Source organism: Phascolarctos cinereus, unplaced genomic scaffold (assembly GCF_003287225.1).
Source record: "Phascolarctos cinereus isolate Bilbo 61053 unplaced genomic scaffold, phaCin_HiC Scaffold_726;HRSCAF=1367, whole genome shotgun sequence".
NCBI lineage: Eukaryota > Metazoa > Chordata > Mammalia > Diprotodontia > Phascolarctidae > Phascolarctos > Phascolarctos cinereus.
In genome coordinates, this window is record NW_027556098.1 from 155,726,597 (window position 1) to 155,747,959 (window position 21,363).

At 37.4% G+C, this 21,363-nt stretch overlaps 1 protein-coding gene across 4 annotated transcripts in view; it reads right to left on the minus strand.

The window, feature by feature from the left end:
• Positions 1-669: 669 nt before the first annotated feature.
• The window catches only part of ZRANB3 (zinc finger RANBP2-type containing 3), a 205,103-nt gene continuing 184,409 nt past the window's right edge, over positions 670-21,363 (minus strand). For 2 of the 4 annotated variants that reach the window (XM_021009481.2, XM_021009480.2), the window contains 6 exons: positions 18,783-18,884; positions 17,240-17,382; positions 13,858-14,004; positions 11,195-11,552; positions 8,277-8,408; positions 670-3,378 (listed from right to left, as the gene is read on the minus strand). In XM_021009481.2, the coding sequence (XP_020865140.1) occupies positions 3,280-3,378; positions 8,277-8,408; positions 11,195-11,552; positions 13,858-14,004; positions 17,240-17,382; positions 18,783-18,884 (981 nt within the window). In that variant the 3' untranslated portion in view covers positions 670-3,279. The remainder of the gene's footprint in view (positions 3,379-8,276; positions 8,409-11,194; positions 11,553-13,857; positions 14,005-17,239; positions 17,383-18,782; positions 18,885-21,363) is intronic. The other 2 variants (XR_002328783.2, XM_078146830.1) reach the window with 2 other exon arrangements.

Genomic DNA, 21,363 nt, shown 5'->3' on the forward strand with positions numbered 1-21,363 from the left:
TTTGAAAGTCTTATGATGAAATCTGGTTGCAGAGAAACCAGATATACAGAAACTATGAAGTGTAAATGCAGAATGATTTGTGTTACCTTTAAAGTTTCAGAATTTAATTTACATTATATTAAAGTGATAAGAGCATGGCCACTATATACAACCGAAAACCTCATCAGAGATACATTCAGCGACTTCCGAGAATGAGAAGAGCAATGGAGTTTGGGAGGGTAATCTGAACCCAGAATGCTTTGCCATGATGATAAAACTGGTTCGCAGTAAATAAGAACAAAAGTAATGTGGAAAAACATTCTCAACAATTTAAAACAACTGAAAAAATTGATATGGTATATAAGGCACTTTCTGGTAGTTGGATATTTAAATGGATTTGTGCAGTGACTAGTAGTTTGCAATTTTCCAGTCCAAAAGAACAGTATACTGAGTGAAAGACAGGTTAATAACATGTAAAAGAAAATGAGATTTTTTTCCATAGATTCAGATGTCTGCTATCCATGAATTCTATATATATCCATGAATTCCACATACTACTACTAAACAGGAGTTTTACATTTTTTTAGGATTGCCTAAGAACACTGATTTCTTTGACATTTAATTGAAAAGATTTTGTTTTTTATTTTTAAAGAAATTATTTTTAAAATGGCAACAACATGAGAGCAGATATGACCCGTAAAGATCTGAGGAAATTCAATTTATTAACATGAAACAAGCAGAAAAATCTGTGCCATCAACATTTACGAGGGGGGGAGTGATAAAAGTTGAATGTTATTAACAGAAAAACCTCAGAAATACACATTTAATTGCAACGATTGTTGAGTGAATTTTTTTCTTTTTAAGTTCCAAATGAATGTGTCCACTATGGCATCTTCATTTGTTTCCAAAGTCTGTTTACAGAGCTGTGTTACTAAATATAACAAGAACTGTGTTAATGCAAGAAAAGATACATTGATACCTGGTATTCATTTTTCTCATCTGGACCTGGTTGAGACCCTGTGACATAAACCTCATTCTCAAGTAATGAAAACATTTAAGAGCTCTACCACTAACGTTCTATGTAAAAGGAAAGCCTCCATCTAACAACATAATTATAGTTCTTGCTTATAATATAGCAAATCTTCAATTCATTCCTAGCATGAAAATTCCCAATTCAATAACTATATTGTTTTAGTTTGGGGAGGATAACTCAGACTGTATAACCTTCCTATGTCTTTTCAGATTTGGGGAACCATTTTTCTTAGTCATCCATTTCCACTCACTATAGATTTCTTATATCGTAGCAACTTTTCCTCTCTGAGGATTCACTCTGGATTATTGTTATCATTGGAAAACTGCATTGTTCGGGTTGGCGCCCTCCTTGTATTTTGGAATGGACTTCCATTTTTATCTCTTCAGTTGATAGCTCCATTTTGCAAGTGCCCTTGAGAAAGAACAATTTCAAAAAACTCGCCTGCAGAGATCTTTAGTCTGAAGTCTTTGATAGCAGATCTATTTTAACTCTTAGATTTCTGCCTCAAAAACCTTAACCTCAATATGCTTTAGAAGGGCTAAATACATCATCCTGGAAAAAGATGTGACTCCATCATTCAAGGTAAGTTGAAAATGACAGGAAGAGTATGGAATTCTAAACACCTTGCATGCAGATGCTTGTTGATGTCATTTAATCTTATAAAACTTTTTGAATGGTCAACATTTTTGAAACCTGGCATGAAGGGAGATGCTCTTGGCTCATTTCATCTCAATCTGTTCTACTTCCTAAATTCATATGTCTTTTCTCTTATGATTAATGTTTTAGTTTACAGCCATACAGCTAGAGACTACTCAGGTGGGATCTACAGCTACCAAACTCTAACTTGCTACCATGCTATGACACAGGAAATAAAGCATGCTAGGCTCTGATTATAGTCTCTTGTGTTTCTGAAATACCAACTACGCCAAATCCTACATTAACCTTGAAGTAAGCTAACTACAGAGGTAGAAGTCTGCCAAAAGCTCATACAGAAAAGAGGAGAGAAGGCCGAAAGAAACACAACCTACTTTACAAAATATCACTAAATCCAGTGAATCTAGCGAATGAGTTGTCTACTACTTGACACAATTCTAAAAAGAAATATTATCTTGTGCCACCTTTCTATTACTCTTTTGCAGAATGCAAAGAATGACAATAAAAACTAGGAAATCTTTAGGTTAGTTTGTAACCAAATATACATACATACGCACACACACGTGTGTGTATATGTATATATGTATATGTGTATGTGTATATGTATAAATATACATATGTAAATAAATGTAACCAAATAGACACATAGCTTTTCAGTAGGTTCCCACTATTCACTGAATCCTTTTAAGCTGTTCTTTAGGTAGCTCTGGCTTCTTAGCTGGTCCTGCTGATTCTTGCTGTGCCTCTGGTTTAATCTCACTTTAAACTAATTAGATATGATGAAAAGCTTACCTGTTTGATGTTGAAGATATTTCAATGATGGTAATTTTGATTTTAGACATTTCAGAAACCAGTCAAATGAAGTCTTTAAATAGTGTGTTCCTCTTTAAATGGAAAGTCAATTTTGAAATAATTTTATTAGTAGCTTTGCCCAGAAACACCAAGTTGTCCATAAATATGGTATTCCCATTAGCTTATTTTCACATGTGTATTTATTGTCAATAAGTCAAGCTAACCAAACCATAAAATGCATAATGTAAGAAACCAAGTTGGAGACATTTCAGAAATATGGGTCTCCTCCTGAATACTCAGCATAATTTTAGTGACTGACCCAGGATTTTCAAATAAGCATGATATTAGCAAAGAGGTGTTTTTGGACTGCAAGTGATTTAATAGCCAGATCACTCCAAAGCCAACACAAATCCTAGCACCAGCCCAAAAGTAGCAAAGTAGATTTTTTAAAAAAACAAAATCTGTGTGATGTAGTAATTAAGATCCAATAGAAAAAGGCAGGTTAAAAAAACCTCACTAAATACCGATGCAATTCTGAATGAAACCAAGATGATGGGAATTTAGTACTCTGCAGTAATGCCGTTTCTGCCATCAGACCCAGTGTCTTATGGCAAAATACCTCCTGTTGAGTGTCCCTTGAAACAATGGCTGTGAGCCATTGTAACAATGAGGCAGTTCATGCCATGGTGGCACAGTAAATCTTGAAAATTCTTGATTGACCTTTTCCAAGTTTTAAGAGGAGTAAGTACGAAAATTTTTTAAAAAATTCCACAAGTTCACATTCCTTTATATTTAATCCGTTTATGCTCCAGCTAAATATTCTACTTCTTTATGAAAAATCTTGTGATGTCAGATCCATGCTTTGAAGCTAAAGATTTCCTTTTCTCCTGGCTTCTTTCTTTGGCTTGTTTAGCAGTTTTCTAAAAGTTAAAAAAACAAACAAACAAACAACACAGGTACATATATGTATATCAGAGCATGCCCTGGCTCTCTTAACAAAGAAGTATCTCCATAAGACCTGCACAGGCTCAAAAACCACTGGAGGTCTGTCAGTCTGCAAAAATGCATTGTTCTTTTTTGCACTCCCCAGTGCCTTTCCTACTTTTCCTACAGAAGGAGCTAAAAGAGAAACACCTAGAGCAAATATATGGAACATAGTGTGTGTCTGTGTGTGTGTGTGTCTGCATGAGAGAGGGGAAGGGGGAGAGGGTGAGGGAGAGGGAGGGAGGGAGGGAGAGAGAGAGAGAGGGAGGGAGGGAGAGAGGGAGAGGGAGAGGGAGGGAGGGAAAGAGAATGTGGTAGGCAACTTATCCTGGGAAAAAACTCAGCTTTTGAGTGTTTCCCTCCATCTGGAGAGAAGAGGGCCATGGTTGTCTCCAGGTAATTCAGTAATATATTCTTGTTATTGTAGGAGCAGCCTGAACGAACGTTCAGGGCATAGTACTGGCTGCCCTTGTTGTATCCTCAGAAGAAGTAAAGAATCTCTATCAGAGTTCAGGACAAAAGATTTTTTATTTTCTGGGCCTACTACATAAAGTGACCACCAGCAGCAACAAATTATCAAGCCCACAGAAACAGGAAGAATTTAGGATATTGTCAAAGAACTGCAGAATGTCAATGCTGGAAGGGCACTTTTGAGATTATTTAGCATGTTGCATCACCTTAATACACACTTGTTGATTGCTGGATTGTTTTTACATATGAGGGCTTTGCAGCTGATGATTTTATGTACAGCTAATCAGTGGCATAACTAGAACAGGAAACCAGATTTCCTGGTTCTTAGTCCAATCTTTTAAGCTGTGTTCAACTCACTACTCAAAATTTCTCAGGAAAACTCAACAAAATGGTAATAATGGAAAGGAAAAGCAGCATTTTCCTTCTTTCCTTCCTTCCTTCTTCAACTGGGTTTAAGTGACTTGCCCAGGATCACACAGCTAGTAAGTGTCAAGTGTTTGGTCTGAGGCTGCATTTGAATTCAGGTCCTCCTGACTTCAGGGCCGGTGCTCTATCCACTGTGCCATGTAGCTGCCTCCAAGAGGCAGCATTTTCTTCAAGCCCACAATCACATATACTTTCTTTCTCTTGCCAGAGAGGTTCACAGTTCATGTTATAAACTCATACTAGCAATCTACACAGCTGATTTAAACCCACATTAACTACAGAGAAAAGATTGTGGTCATAACATTAAATATAGGTGAAATACAATCAGTATGCTACTCCAAAAGGCAGTTTAAAAACAAACAAATAAAAACCTCTGACCAAATGCATATTATTCGCTAGATGTTTTTATGTAGCCTATCCTTCAGCCCAGGTTTTCTGAATCCAAGTCCAGGATGGTTTGTGTTGTATCAAACTACACTTCTGATGGTGGGATGGATGATTGAGGACTCTCTTAGAAAGACCCGGTCAAGTATCTTACATCATCCTGCCTCATTTTGTTCACTGAACTTAACACCTAAAACTCTCTTTCTTTAAGGGAGACTAGAGCTTATGAACAGATCCTTTTTTTGTTTTGTTTTGGTTTTTTTCAGCCAAAGGCGTCATATTGGGCAGACTCTTAAGGAGTGTGAACATTAATAAGCTATTGGCTAGATTATAAGAATCTGAGCCAGGGATCCTTTTTATTCAAAACAACAGCACATACATCCACAAAGCCCTGGTCCCAGGCCTGTCACATACTATATGATCTTGCCGAGGCCAACAACCCCTTTACAGCAATGTGCCCTTGATGTCATCTCCTCTTATCTTTTCCACAAGAATGTGACTTCAATCACCTTCTCTTCAATGGGTTCCTTTCCTACTACTTTCAAACCCCTCCCAGTCTTCTCCAGCCTCAAAAACAAACAAAAACTCCTTCACTAGACCCTACCATCCCCTCAACTCTTGTCCTATGTCTCTCTTCCCTTTCTCAGTAAAACTCCTAGAAAAAGCTTTCTATATCTGCTACTTCTCCTTCCTCTTTGACATCTGGCCTCTGCTGGCATCATTCTACTGAAACCACTCTCTCCAAAGTTACCAGTGACCTCTTAACTGAAAAATCGAAGAGTCTTTTTTTAATCCACATCCTTCCTTACCTATGTGCTGCTATGACACTGCTGATGACCCCTCACCTCCTGGATGGTTTCTCCTTAGTGACACTACTCTCTCTTAGTTTTCCTCCTACCTATATGACTGGTGCCTTTCCTGGCTCTTTCTTCACATCATGACTCCTTCCCCAAGTTCTGTCCTCAGCCCTCTTTTCTCCATTCATGCTTTTTCTGTTACCCCATCAGATCTCATGATTTTAACGATCATCTTTGTATAGGTGACTTTCAGTTCTATATATTATTCTCTAATATCCCCCAAGCTTCAGTTCCATATCATTAATTGTCTATTGAACATTTCAAACTGGATATCCCAGAGATATTTCAAACCCAATATGGTTAGAGCTGAACTCATATCTCCTTCCCTCCCCCAATTCATCCCTATTTCTGTCAAAGGCACCAACATTCTTCCAGTCTCCCAGGTTTGTAATCCTGTCATCTTTCTCACCTCACAGAACCAATCAGTTACCAAATTATACCAGGTCTACCTTTACCTGTTACCCTCTAGTTCTCACATCCAATCCCTTCTTTCTACACACACAGACACCAGCTCGGTTCAGGTCCTCCTCATGTTTCACCTACGCTGTTGCACTAGTCTCCTAATTGATGGCTCTGCCTCAAGTTAAGTCTCTCATCACTATAGTTCATTCTACATATTGCTGCCAAAAGCAAATCTGATCATGTGATTCTCCTACTCAGCCAACTCCAGTGGCTTCTTCTCACCTTTCAGATACAGCATACATTCCTCTGTTTAGCTTTGAAAGGCCTTCACTGACCCCCGCCTATCCTTTCAGCCTCACTGGACATCACTCTGCCTCTGCAATGCAGCCAAACAAGGCTTCTCTCTGTTCCTCACTATGATGCTCCATTCCTGTCTCTGTGTTCACACTGGCCATCCACCATTCTTGGAATGCATTTCTTCTTTGCCTCTGTTCACACAGCCTCTCTCTTCTTTTTAAGTTTTGTTCAACTACCATTTTCTTTAGGAAATCTTTCCTCATCCTCCACATTGCTAGTGCCCCTTCCCCCAAAATACCTTATATTTAATTACTTTCCACATATTTGTATTAGTCATCTCTACATTTATGCTCTATATATTTTTATTTACTTGTATTCTCCATTAGAATGTAACTTCCTTGTGAGTAGGGATTGTTTTATTCTTTTTACTTTTATCCCTAGCACCCAGCACAGGGCCTGGAACACAAGTGCTTAATAATTAATTATACTTAATAAATATAATAATAAATGCTTAATAAATACTTGATTGATTGGTTGAATTTCTGTGGCATTCTCTTCCCTCAGCTACAAAGTTGGACCTTGGAAGACCTCAAAGAGTTGTTGAAAGTAGCAAATGAGTTAATGTATATGAAATACTATGGGAAGTATAAATCATAACATGTTATGCAGTGTAAGCTATTATTTTTTTTTAACTGAACTTGCCTCTGAAATCTAATGGATAAACCACACCACTTCCTTTTTTTTTTTTAACTTTACAGTCTAACTGCCTCTGAGAGCCATCAGTTTAACTTGATTTATACCAGTCAGTAAAATACACTATGTGCACATTGGTCCTTAATAAAACTTAAATAATGATGAAAATGACAAGATTCCTATGTTTTTCCTTGGTCTCAGACATAAGCAGATATCACATTCTCGTCATTTTTAACTTAAGGGGCTTGATTTTTCCAATACCGCCAGATCTATGAGGCACACGCATTTTCCCAAAGGTGATAATGACAGCTGAGTATTGTTCTTGGTCAAATCTATTAGGGCTTAGATTCAAAGAATTCTATCTAGTGCAGAAAACTACAGATGTTTACAAAAGCCTCCCAACCCAGCTACCCTGGGTTCAGAGAAGTACAAATATATAACCTTGCTGTTTCTTAGAACTACCAGCTCTCTCAACTTAAGGAGAGTCTTCTTAGACATCACTATGGATGCTGACATGGTGGCTCTAAACAAGTCTGAGGTCTCTCTGGAACCACTCATTCAAGATCGACGAGCCCAGTTACATTTGGTGCCAGCACCTTTCTTTTCTTCTTCTGTTTGTCCTACTTCTTGCAGAGCTTGTTGTATTTGTGAGAGATTGGATGGAGTGCCTTTAGGGATCTGCTTGTTTCTTATCTCTCAGTGCACAACTGAGGTTGAACCTATGATGTTGTCTGGTCACATGTTAGCTTGTCCTCAGGCTTGTTGTGGGTAATCTGACTCTACTGGGAGCCCACCTACATCTCGATTAAAAAGAACTACTGAGAAGAGTAGCAGAAATCATCACAAGAGCCAAGAACAATACCTTGTTCCTAAAATAAATGAAAGGGATGTGCTTCTCTCGAAAGACGGGAGAGAGCATGGCAGTGCCCAGAGCACTGGACTAGGGAAGCAGTGACTGTAGCTCTGGCCCTGTGTCTCTCACTGGGTCATTACTCCATCTATCTGGGTTTCAGTTTCTTCACCTTTCAAATGAAGGGTCTGGACCAGAAGATCTATCTCAAAGCTAGCTTTATTGCTACATGTTTCAGTCTATCTGTTACCAAGAATGAGCACCATCTCTTAAAGGCCAGCAGGTGTAGCTTACTGTATTAGGTGACAATGGAGTCAAACAGTATCATTTCTCCACTAGACCAGATCAGTCACTTTAAATACAGATTCTTCCTCATAAGTTTGCAAAAATATATTCCAAATGATATTTTGACTTCCCGGGGAAGAGAGGTAAAGACGTGTAAACTTGGACTCACCTCTTTATGACAAACTGTACATAGAGTCTGAAGGTTTTCCAGAGAGCACTGACCTCCTCCACTATAGACTGGTCGGATGTGATCCACCTGCCAGAACTGCCCTTCTACAGGGTTTATCATCATCTCATTTAACTGCAATAAAAACGTAACACATCAGCACTTTTCAGCTATACACCATACACTAGAGTAATTGTTGGCTTGGCATTGTGCAATCATGTTTATACAGCAAAATCCTAGGGAAAATACATTACTGTGGTTTTTTATAGCTTTTATTGTGAAGAGAAAAAAACCCCAGGGTTAGCAATTTGGTTTATTCCTTGTAGGCAATAAGAAATCTGTTGTTGAAAGAAGGATTTTTTTTCACCTAACTCATTTTGATAGAATTTACAAGCAAGTATAAAGTATCAGACTCCTGACAGATTGGAAAAAATCACTTGCAACTGCACCTTTGAGTTAGTTTACATACTTATTGAAGCAAAATTCTTAGAAAAGAAAGGAACAGATTGGAAATTAAGTGCTTTTGCATATAACTGACCCAAGCAGTTTTTAATTGCTGACCTAAATGCCTTTGCTATTTTATCAATGACAATTTAAATATTAGTAGTTTTCAACAGAAGTAAAAGTGGCCTCAATTCTAGACATCTGTAAGATAAATCCAGAGGCATACTATTCACTAGGAAAGCAAGGAAGGTCAGATTACAAAGGTATATGGGCTAGAACCTCATTTTTAATACAAATTTCTTTAGCATCCTTGTTTGAAATATACTGAGTTTACCATTTAAAATAACCTCCATTTAGGCCATCCCATATACACACACTTTATATTTAACCAACAACGACCTACATTGAAATAGTATGCAATATTACCATCTTGCCTGGGGTAGCAAATCTAAATCAGAACACAGCAGTGGTGATGTTTAAATATAACTAAGATGACTATTAAAGGTAGTTTTTATTTTCTTCTTCTTGAGCCTGGAAGAAACTAAAATTAGCAAAATCTGCCATTCTGGCAGCCATGAAATTCTTTGGCATAATTCTATAAGAAACTACATTGGGCAATGACCTAATCAATAATGGTTTGGATCTAAGGAGTCCAGGTAGTACACTTGAGTTGAATCAGTCAGAGATATTCAGCTTTAGTGTTATAGTCTTCCATTATTTGCTACACTAACATTTTCAAATTCTGTGAGATCACACACACATAATCTCCTGTGTGTGTGTGTGTGTGTGTGTGTGTGTGTGTGTGTGTGTGTGTGTGCTGGCACTCTCAGAAGCAAATATAAAGAACAGTATCACGGTTCTCAGCAAAACGACTTTTTTTCCTTGAAAAAAAATCTGTCTGGGCTTTGACTAATTCACATTTCTTTGCTGCGAGCAGTATCCAATTAGACAGACCCTTCTAACCTCAAGGTGTTCTCTTACTGCTCACTGATATGCTCCCCATGAGACACATTTCTTCACACTAGCCACAAAGTCACAGACTCTTTGAACTTTAGAGCTGGAAGGGATGACCTCAGTCTCTACTATTTAGTCCAACCCCTACTTGAAGCAAGGATACCCTCTAAATCGTTGACAAGGGGTGTACCCACTTTACTTAAAGAATCCCAGGGATAATAAGGAATGCTCCAACTCCAGGGGAGTTTCATTTTATTTTTTGACAGATCTAATGAAGTCCCCATGACCACCACCTTAATAATATTAATAAAATATTAAATCATAATGGCCAGCAAATGCTAGCATTGCTTCTATTCATTCATTCATTTATTTATTTATTTGTTCATTTACTTATTTACTTACTTATTTATTTATTCATTCATTCATTCATTTATTTTTGCTTTTAGACAATTGGGGTTAAGTGATTTGCCCAGGGCAAATGCTAGCATTTTGCAGTAAGCAAAATGCTTCAAAAAGGTCTCATTTTATCCTCACAACAACCCTGGCAAGTAGGTGCTATTATTATCATCATCTTATAGACGAGGAAACTGAGGTAGATTTGCCTAGGGTCTGAAGTTGGATTTGAACCTAGGGCTTTCTGACTACAGGTCCAGTGCTCTATCCACTGTGTCATCTAGATGCCTCTGAACCTACTTCTCCTTAGAAACTTTGCCTGATTAGTGCTATTACTTGAGCAGAAGCTTTTAACCTGTATTCTGTGAGCTGTAAAATATTTTATTTATATGATGCAATTTTTGTACTTTTTCATGTTATTTTGAAATTATTTTTGTTATTTTTCTTTGGTGTATCCTAGAAGCATTTAGACTAAAGCAAGACAGAAAACTAGACGTTGGCTCTCCTGGGCAGATACTCCACTCTTATGTTAAGTCTGGCATTACCCTCTGCAATTAAGTCATGTCTTTCAGAGACCCATAAAGGCCAAAAATTCACGCAAAAATTCCAGCTGAAATATTTTGCCAGATTATAATGTCCATTTTAATCTATCTGTTGAAAAATACTCATTAACTAATCCAATTACAACTCAATATTATTGGGTAAATTAAAATGTATTCTTTTTTTTTAAACCTGAAAAAAATTACCAGCATTTTAGTCAGCTGGGTAGTTCATGAAAGAGTAATCACTGTCCAGCCATACAATAAAGCATAAAAATTTGTTCTAGATTGCAATTTCATATTAGTTCTTGGCCTTAAAAATCTGGCCAGAAATCTAATTGAACTATGATGATAATGTGTCAAAAATAAGCCACTTTAGGATCATAAATGTTTCGGTTTTATTACATTTTATAACACAACAAAAACTCAGCCATGTTCTCAGTATAATGCTTTGTACTTTGAGCTTTCATAGGTTGTCTTGCTCCTACAACTCTGTATTTCAAAATCACCATTTCATAGTTGCCAATGAGAACTATGCTGCTTCCCCACCCCCACCCCCACTCACCAGAGTATGGTATTTTTATGTTTTACCTGTTCTATAGAGAGTTTTGAGATCCAAGTGGTTTGTAGAAGATTCTTCCGTTGATTTTTAGGAGCATCTCTGAGAGAAAGAAAGAGTTCCTGGGCATTCAGATTACAGAGCTGACACACACCATGCTCAATTTCAAATACTTTAGAACGCAGGTAGCTATTATTTGATCGAATCCAAAATTCCTCCTGACATTTCTGAGAACAAAACCGTGAATCCCAAGCGCTCACTTTGTACTGTTGGCCAGATTCGCAAATACACTGTTGACAATGGAGACAAAGTGGATTTCCTTCAATATCCATAGCCTGCAAAAATCCTTTAGATGTAGAAGGCTGTGTAGTAGGATCATCTTGGACTGGGCTAGAATGAAGAAGCAGAGGAACTTTTAGAGAACAAATGCTGTATGTTAGAACTCTCATTTTCCCTATAAAGTATTACTTGGCTGGCTCCTTATACCAAAAAGAAGATGACTGGATCCCGGGTGCCCCAAGGCTTTGCTAGCTAAGAAAAATTCTGTTGAGCCCTAACCACCTATACAGGCTGGCAACAGACTCTGGCTGTCATTCAAGGTTGGGCCCACAGAAGTCTGGATAGGCTCAGAAGTCTGGATAAGCTCATCAAGAAGGTGAGTTGTGATGCATTTGGGGGTGGGAAGGGGTGCATAATAACAATCTAATAAGTTGTGGAAGGGCTGGAATTTGTAGTGCTCTGACCATGTCACTCCTCCACCCAAGAAGCTTCAATGATTCCGTACTGCCTGTAGGATAAAATATGAACACCTCTGTTGGACCTGCAAAGCCCTTCTCCAGTTGGCTACAGCTTCTCTCTGCAAACTCAGCATACACTTCTCTCTCATACACTCGACATTCTAGCCAAATTACTCTACTTGCTGACACTAGTACAAACTGTTCTGTCTCCAGCCTTCATGCCTTTTCATAGGCTGTCCCTGTGTATGGAATGCTCTTTTCTCCTTCATCTGTCCCCTGGAACCTCTAACACTCCCTCCAAAGGTCAGCTCAAATGCCCTCTTCTATTAGATTACTCTCCCAATTCCTCCAGTTGTTAGTGCCGTCTCTAGACATTACTTCGTGTTTATTTTGCATCCATCTTGTATTTATTAGTTTGTGTATATGTCACACATTCCTTCCTTTAGGGATGAGGCTGCTATATTTTTGACTTTGGGCCCCTAGCACCTGTCACAGTACCTTGCATATAGTAGGTACTAAATAAATGTATATTGCATGAATGAACAACCAGAGACAAGGTTATGAGAATCAAATGAGATGATAACTGTAAAGTGAACTTAGCACAGTGCTTGGGACATAGTAGGCACAATATAAATGTTAACAACAATAACGTTATTATTGTTATACCTGTTATATATTATTATTATTTCACCTGCACTTGTGAAATCTCAGCTGTATTGAAGTATTATAACTCTAGTATTCTAGAATATAGTATGGGAATGTCTGAATGAATAAACCTATATTAAATTCAAGGTTCTTGGGCATAGTCAGTGAACTGGCATTTATTAAGTACCTATAAAGTGCCAGGCACTGTGCCAGTTATCCAGAAGTATAATCTATAGCCATTCTTTCATTATCTGTACCATGGAAGGTAAAGCAGTGCAAAATAATGTTTAAAATTTCATTTTTAGCTTTAGAAGTTACTTCTATTTACATCTGAATATTAAGTATTTTGGGTGTTCTGGGAAAACATTTTGAAACAAATAATAAAAAGGATTAAGACAGAAGAAAACTTCCAGTTTCTGCTTCTGGACCCTATTTTCCTTTTCCATAGAGAAAAAGCCTCACTCCTTTTAGACTGCTGCATACCACTAGCCAACATTAAAGCTAGCCTTTCAAATTCTCCCTAAATTTACTGGTTCATGCTCCACACTTATCAAATTAGAAAAAAACTGCATAGATTTTGGAGAAATTATACTCATACATGGCTGGTAGAATTGCAAATGGGTAGAATCTTTTTGGAGAACTCTGAGGCAATACAGATAATAAGTCACAAAGATAAACCCCTTGAACCTTATGATTATGTGTAACTGCAATGAACTGGAAACAAACTAAATAGTCAACAATTTGTGAAATGGTTGAGTAAACTTTTGCATATCAGTGTAATAAGATGCGACAACCCTATAATACATAGTAAATATGGGAATGAAAAGAAATTTAGAAGCTATATTTTCTGATTCAAACCTTCCAAAGACAGGGTTTGTTTTCTTTTTTCTTTTCTTTTCTTTCTTTCTTTCTTTCTTTCTTTCTTTCTTTTTGGTTTAAAGAACTTTTTCTTTTAGTTCTTAAAAGAAACAAAGTTCCTCTTAATATCAATAAAGCAATTAAGTAAAGAAGGTGGTAATATTAATAAAATTTAAAAGTAAGATGTGCCGATGAATATCAGTCTATTTGTAAATGACTTAGAGTTGATTATACTCAAGTTAGAAACTGAACGCACTTACTCATCTGCTCAGCATATTAGAATAAAAGAAAAAATACATTTTCTGATTATATTTTAAATTACTGAATAGGGAATACCTGAGCTTCTCATACAGGGTATAAGGCTCAAATGAGCTAACATATATACAATTACTTTGAAAAATTCCACAGAAATGGCAAGGTATGATGATGTATCTTATTAGCATTGAAAAACCTACTTTATAGTAGTTTCCCATGTTTCTACAGCAGAAGAGGTTTGGTTTTTAGAGGAAAACCTAGATTCCTTTGTGATCACACGGATGCTACCCCCATCACTCTGCACTTTGTTCACAGCAGCCGCTGCAACGTCTTCTTTAGTTATGTATCTAGAACAATGGAAAGTTACTTAAATTTTTTCTCTTTTATGATATCACAGTTGAAAACGAATATATACTTCTTCCTGTCATGTTTAGATTTCCTTGCAATATCAGTGATAGAAAAATGTAAGGCAGAACATTACTAGGTCTGAAATTTGAAAATGGAATTTACTTTGTTAGCAAATCTCCATTGGGGGTTCATATATAGATATATGCACACACACATGTATATGTATGTGCATGTGTATATATACATACACACATATATGTATGTATACACGTATACACATATACATTTTTTCCTTCCAAACTATCTTTTGCATGATTTTGCACCTAAGGTATCCAAACACCATTTATATCTATTTGACAAATATTCATTTAGAAAATCAGAAAGGGCAGGGGTATCAGTAAGAAATGTACCATTTAACTTTATTGAGTACACAAGAGTAGCCACCACTCTTGGGTGTCCAATTTCCTGTGCTGTGTGTAAACCCTCTAACTTCAGTTCACCTACATCCTTCTTGACCTTCCTTTTTAGCTTTGCTAAATTTATGTAATCAAATGTAATGGGGGTATCAATCTGTTATAATGCACTATTTAGTTCCTTTTATAGTTTACTGACTTGAATCCTGTCTTCTAAAAACCTGAAGGTCATTTCCATAATTACCAGCACATATAGGGCTCACTGTACCTTCCATTAAAATACAGCCACTCTTGAAGCAGAATTCAGAAACTTATTGCCTAGCACTTTTGATACCACACAACAGTTTAGAGACCGGAAATGAAGAAGAATGTTATTCTCAATTAAAGCAACAGGGGAATTTAAGTAGGTGGAATGCAATTATCCAATTAATTCCTTTTAATTAGCATGCCCTAGTTTCTCTGGGTAGTTTACATCTCAGATTTTTTCCTTTCTGAAAAGAAGTCAAAACTTACACATTTTTATATAATTTGGACTACTACCATATCTTATGAGTCCAACAAGTTGGTAATAATCTCATCAAAATCAAATCATAATGGGTTTCTCTAGGGTTCCCTAAATTTAACTCTTTCTTTACCTGAATTTTTCCCTCATTGATTCAGCTATTTTGTCCCCAAGAGCAGCACTTCTCTGCCATATTTTGCCATACAAATAAATTCAAAATATCTCTTGTTGATAATAGAAAGATTTCCTAATTTTGAGAGGAAGAGGGATGTTATTAAGCTTTGCCTCGGTTTTATTGAGACAGCTTGAAAATCAAATTCACTGACTTAAAAAGGTAATAAAGAATCTATTCAGAGGATTGGGAACCAGAGTAATTTTTTACTTTTTCTAGAAGAGTTCCATGAATAAATATCTGAAAAATCATACAAATCAGATCAAATCGGAGAATCTGAGGGTCTTCACAGAAGCTAGACAGAGCCCTAGACACTAGGAAGTGCTTCTTAAACTGTGGGTTGCCACAGTTTAAGAGCTGAAGGGGTTGCAAGTGGAAAACATTTAAGAAGCCCTGCTCTTGAACACAATTGCCACATGTTTGAGTCAGGTAGCACTGGAAAAAATTTAGGAAAATATAGCACAGGAAAAGGTTTAAGCTTTCAGAAATGATACAGGGCAAAGTTAAGAATAAGAAAGCAACCAAAATAAACAGTGAATAGAAATAAGATTTTAGAGCAATATTTGAGAAAGAAAAAATATGCAACACAGAAAATGCTGAATCTAAATTATTTAAAGTTATAACAACTAAGGTCATGTGATCAGAAGGCAGAATGCTGGGTGTGGACTCATGAAGACCTGGGCTCAAATTTCTCTTCTGACATTTTCTAATAATGTGACGATGAGCAAGTCATATATCCCCTCTGAGCCTTAGGCAACTCTCCAAGATTATAAATTAACAATTAGCTGCAATCTACACAAACAAAATCATAAGTCCTAAAAGTACCGACGTGTAACAAACAATTTTTTTTTCTGGTTAGGCAATGGGGTTAAGTGACTTGCCCAGGGTCACACAGCTAGTGTTATGTGTCTGAGGCCGGATTTGAACTCAGGTCCTCCTGACTCCAGGACCAGTGCTCTACCCACTGCACCACCTAGCTGCCCCAACAAACAAATTTTATATTTATAAAGGAGTCAGCAATATTTCAAGAGCAGGACACTAAGTCACTGATCTCTGCTTTTTTAATATGTTGCTGGTGGGGTAGCTATAAGGCAGCTTTGGCAAAGGGGTCATCCTAAGGCTGCACCACCACCAACCCCTGTGACATTCATCACTGCACCTCTACTCCCATGTGGCTGACCACTGCTAGAAGTCACCCAACTGCCCTGAATGGGTCCACTACCAGTCTATGTCATCTGCTCTAAAAGGAGCCTTCGCTGTGGTAAAGAAATCCTTTTATTCCTCCCTATTTTATTCTTTAACCCATTTTCACAAGATATTTGGGACCATACAAGAGAATAAAACTGACAAAGTGATATTCATAGCTGACATTTACAGGGTGTTTTAAGGGACTGAAAGCACTTTACATACATTATGTTATTTGTTCCTCACAACAATGGAGACAGTGGGGTAGATTAGGTAGAATGCTAGACTTGGAGTCAGGGAACATTTAGGTTCAAATCCTAACTCTGATGCTTATTAGCTGTGTTATCATGGATAAGTAACTTAACCTTTCTTAGATTGTTTTCTCATCTGTAAAATGGGGACAGCAATACATGTAGTCTCTAAGTCACAGAGTTGTTTTAGGGAAAGCGCTATAGAAATATAAGTTATTATCATCAACCTTTGGACATACATAGTATTACCTAAATGGATCTTACTGTGATCAAGAACCACGCAGGTTGCCCTCTTCTATTATTTCTGAGAAAGTTTATAAAGTATCCAATTATATAATTATAAAACAAGCTGTTGGGGCGCCTGGCTGGTACAGTGGATAAAGTGTTAGGCCCAGAGTTCAGAAGACTCCTCTTCCTGAGTTCAAATCTGGCCTCAGACTATTACTAGCTGTGTGACCCTGGTCAGGTCACTTAACCCTGTTTGTGTCAGTTCCTCATCTGTAAAATGAGCTGGAGAAAGAAATGGTGAACCAGTCCATTATCTTTGTCAAGAAAACCCCAAATGAGGTCATGAAGAGTTGGACACAAAGAACTGGACACGACTGAACAACAAGAAAAACAAGCTGCTAATGTATACCTTCCTGTCATATGACTGATTACTCACAGGAATGATCACAAAAAGGGAGAGAGAAAGAAGGGGAAAATTCATACCTTTTGGTACTATTTTGTTTAGTCTGTTGCTTTGTTATCTCATCCAAAGCCAGAATAGGGCTACAAAAGATGTGGCCACTTCTCCTGATAATTCTTTGCTTCATGGCTGTGAGACTGTTCCACTCCCGCACAAACTTCAAAATCTGGCAGAGAAGGATATTTTGAAAAGAGCAGATGAGCAGATCATAAGCCCAATGAATATCAGGCAGTGTTCCTCCTCAAATAACTTAGCCAGGTGAAGCAGGTGGAAAACCAATACTTTAATGTTATCTTCAAAACAATACTGATGATAGACTTATTTAATCAGATATTTTTGAGGGGAACTTCCTATAGCCAGCTCTGTGACACAAAAGTCTCATTTACCATAAGAGTTTTCTGACGTTAAATTTATAGGCACGCCACAGTATGCTCAACAATCCTGGGAATCAGTACGGACAGTCACTTACGTTCACAGGACCTTGGTTTTCTTATCTGCAAAAGGAGGGAGGCGGATTACATGACCCTTACGTCTCTTCTAGTTCTAAACTGACAATCCTGTCACCAACATCCCAATACAGGACACTCGCCCAAGTCTAATCTGGCTATTTGAACACATACTTTACAATGGCCAGGTCAGAAATGGTCAAAACAGGTGTTGTAATGATGGTAGAGCTAATATTTAACAAAGTGTTACATTTACCAGTGAGTTAGAATTTAATAACTTTGTTGCACCTAGATCAAATTATTCTTCAAATAAAAAAACCATCAAACACATAAGGGACAAAATAGTTTTAGGGGCACCACCCACATTTTAGTCAACAACTGCCTGGAAAACATTGGCTATTTGCTAAAAATCTGAGAGACAGGGATAGAAGCCATCAAAGAGCAGATATCACAACTATTTTCTCTTTTAAGACAGATGTATAACCTCTGTCAACTATGTATTCCATGGGGCAATATGCCATTTTCATTCAAAGGGTAAAAAAAATATTGTTCCCACACAGATTGTCATTATGCTTGATACTTTATAACTTACAAAGCACTGTCCTGCATGCTGGGATCAGTTAACAATGCAAGCTAACCTCTCTTTGCAAGAAGGATAAATGCAACCACAGAACAGACTAAAGGCCTTTCTGGGCTGCACCTGGCCTGAAGTTGCACTTCGATGATCCTTACAATTAATTGAGAGTCACCCAACATGAAATTTCTCCCACTCTCACAATGTATCACTGTTAGAGCCTAACCTTTAAGATAAAATGTGATTCTGTCAGAGACAAACACCACAGTTGCTAATCCTGTAAATGAGAAAGAAAACGATGTGAAGATGATTCTTTCCACAGAAACAGTGACTGTAGGTGTGATCATTTGCCAAAGAAACAGATTTTGTGTTTATTATTAGCACCGGTGGTAATTAATAATGTGTCTGAACTGATGAAAATGCAGCCAACAATTAGAATCTGCAAGAATGTCACAAATTGCTTTACATTTATTAAACACAAACGGATCATTAAAAGGATTAAACATAAAGTGTATTTAGGTGAATGTTTAGGACTATTATTCTTACCAGTGAACGGTTTTGTTTCAGTTGAAAACATGCTGGTAAATCTTCCCAGAGGTCTAATTTTACATCCAAAGGAATGAAATTGCAGTTCATTTGTTCACCATCCTGATTATTGAATTGACAGAAAAATATTAGTCAATTTTTGTTCCTGGGCATTAAGCAACTCTTTGTTTTGATTTGGCATTACAATATGGCAGAACGTTTCCATTGGTCACCTAAAGGATAAACTAACAGAAGCCTATTTTAGAAAGGTCACCAGGAAGAAGAGGCCATAAAGGAGTGCTTCCTGAACCAAGGTGGTGAAACCAGAGTTCATACTGAACGCTATGTCTATACCAGCTAAATTCACAGCAATGCTTATGAAAAGATGCTACTCTGGTACCCCATGTATAATTTTATATTCTTTTCTTTGACATGAGAGGCAGCAGGGAATAGTATTAGAGAGCTGATCTTGAAGTGAGGAAGACCTGAATCCAAATCCCTCTTCTGACACATATTAGCTGTCCAACCCAAGGCAAGTTACTCCATTTTTCAGTGTCCTAGGCAGTTCCCTAAGGTAGAGGGAGCTTCTTCAATCAGGTGTTCCCTAGGCCAATGGAACCAATGGTCCAATCCCCATCCTTCTTTGACATTCTGGGGAAAATGTGTCAAAATAAAGGGCTCCAGAAGTATAAGAATATTCTCTTTCTCTCTCTTTTTTTTTTTTAACAAGGCAATCGGGGTTAAGTGACTTCCTCGGGGTCACACAGCTAATAAGAGTCAAGCATCTGAGGCCACATTTGAACTCAGGTCCTCCTGACTCTAGGGCTCGTGCTCTATCCACTGAGCCACTTAGCTGCCCTTTATCTCATTTTTTTTTGTTAGGCAATGGGGTTAAGTGACTTTCCCAGGATCACACAGCTAGTAAGTGTGATGTGTGTGAGGCCAAATTTGAACTCAGGTCCTCCTGAATCCAGGGCTGGTGCTTCATCCACTGTGCCACCTAGCTGCCCCTCCTTATCTCATTTTTTAGTGAAATCTTGAAACTTTCATATGCAAACTTCCACTAGATGAGCATTTTGATAATGGAAAGTTAACTAGAAACTGGATTTGGAGGCAGAAAAAGACCTGACATCTATGTTCAACTGGGTTCAAGTACTAGCTTTACAAGCTTAGGCACAGGACAGGCTGACCTTTGGCACATTACTGAACTCATTTCTTTCTCTATAAAATAATAATACCTATATTATTTATCTCACAGAATGCTGTTAGGATGAAACGAGATCATACACATGAAAGTACTTTGTACTCAATAAAGTGCTTTTTCAAAGTGAGCTATTTTCTAACATCATTCAAAAGTATAACACACACACACACACACACACACACACACACACACACAAACAAAAGCATAACACAATGGCCTATTCTTGATTTGCCATCCTCAAACAGAAAGAGTGGGGGCAATAGTCTGAAGCATAAAAAAAAATGGTGGTTATGAAAATTCTACCTTCATTACAGTTTGCTGTTAGATAATTAGCTCACATTACAATTCTAGTAACATACCAAAAAATCAACTTATATAATATTTTACTGTTTACAAAGTAGTATCCTCAAAGCCATGGGAAGGAAAACATTTTGGACATTAGAAATAATTTATAATGCATATACTATGCAATACAGACAAATGGGAGTGGATTATCTTTGGAATTCATCAGATGAATGGAATTCAAGAATTTAAGTGATTAAAAAATATCATACATTGTAAGGAAGTTAGCTGAAAATCAGTAGTGGCATTTTTTTTTCCATAAAGAAAGAAAACCTATATGTATGAAAACTGATTGTACAAAGAACAGCAAAAACCAAAACATCTTATTTATCTTAATAATTCTTCCTGGCATGTATTTGACAAAAATTACGCTTGTGTAAGGCAGTCTGACATCATGAATAAAGTGCTAGAATTAGAGTCAGGGAAACCTAGGATTGAATCTCACCTTCAGATCCTTTATTAGCTCTGGATCCTGGGCAACCTTAATTTCTCTGGCCATCAGTGAATGGCCTCATTTGAAAATGGAGGGCTGAGCTCTATGACTTCTAAAATCCTTTCCAGACCTCTTTCTAAACTTCTGATTCTATGAAAATTTAAATGTCACTTTTAAATTTTGCAAAATACTTTACATTCATTAATTTGAGTTTCATAACAAGCCTATGAAGTGGTACTTTCCTTTTTTGTCCAGATCTTAAGTTAAGGAGCTCTCAGTGAAGAAACATCTTCTAAAAATGATGACCAACAACTGTTCTGCAACTTACACTGATTGTATGGAACTATACAGGTAGGGAGCTGCCTAGGCCACTGAGAAGATAAGCCTAGAGTTGTGTAGTCTATGCTGGAGAAGATTCAAACTCAGGAAGTCCTTTAGCAGTTCTGAAACTGTACTCTACCAGTCAGAAGAAAAGGAGCTCTGGGCAGCTGATCCCAAAGCTCAATGCCCTGTAAGGAATCCCATACAAAGGGAAAAACTGTGGGTTTATATTGGGGCACAAATCTCCCCACCTGAATGTACCCATCTGCCCCCACTTGCTCTCAGCATCTCCATGGTGAAGC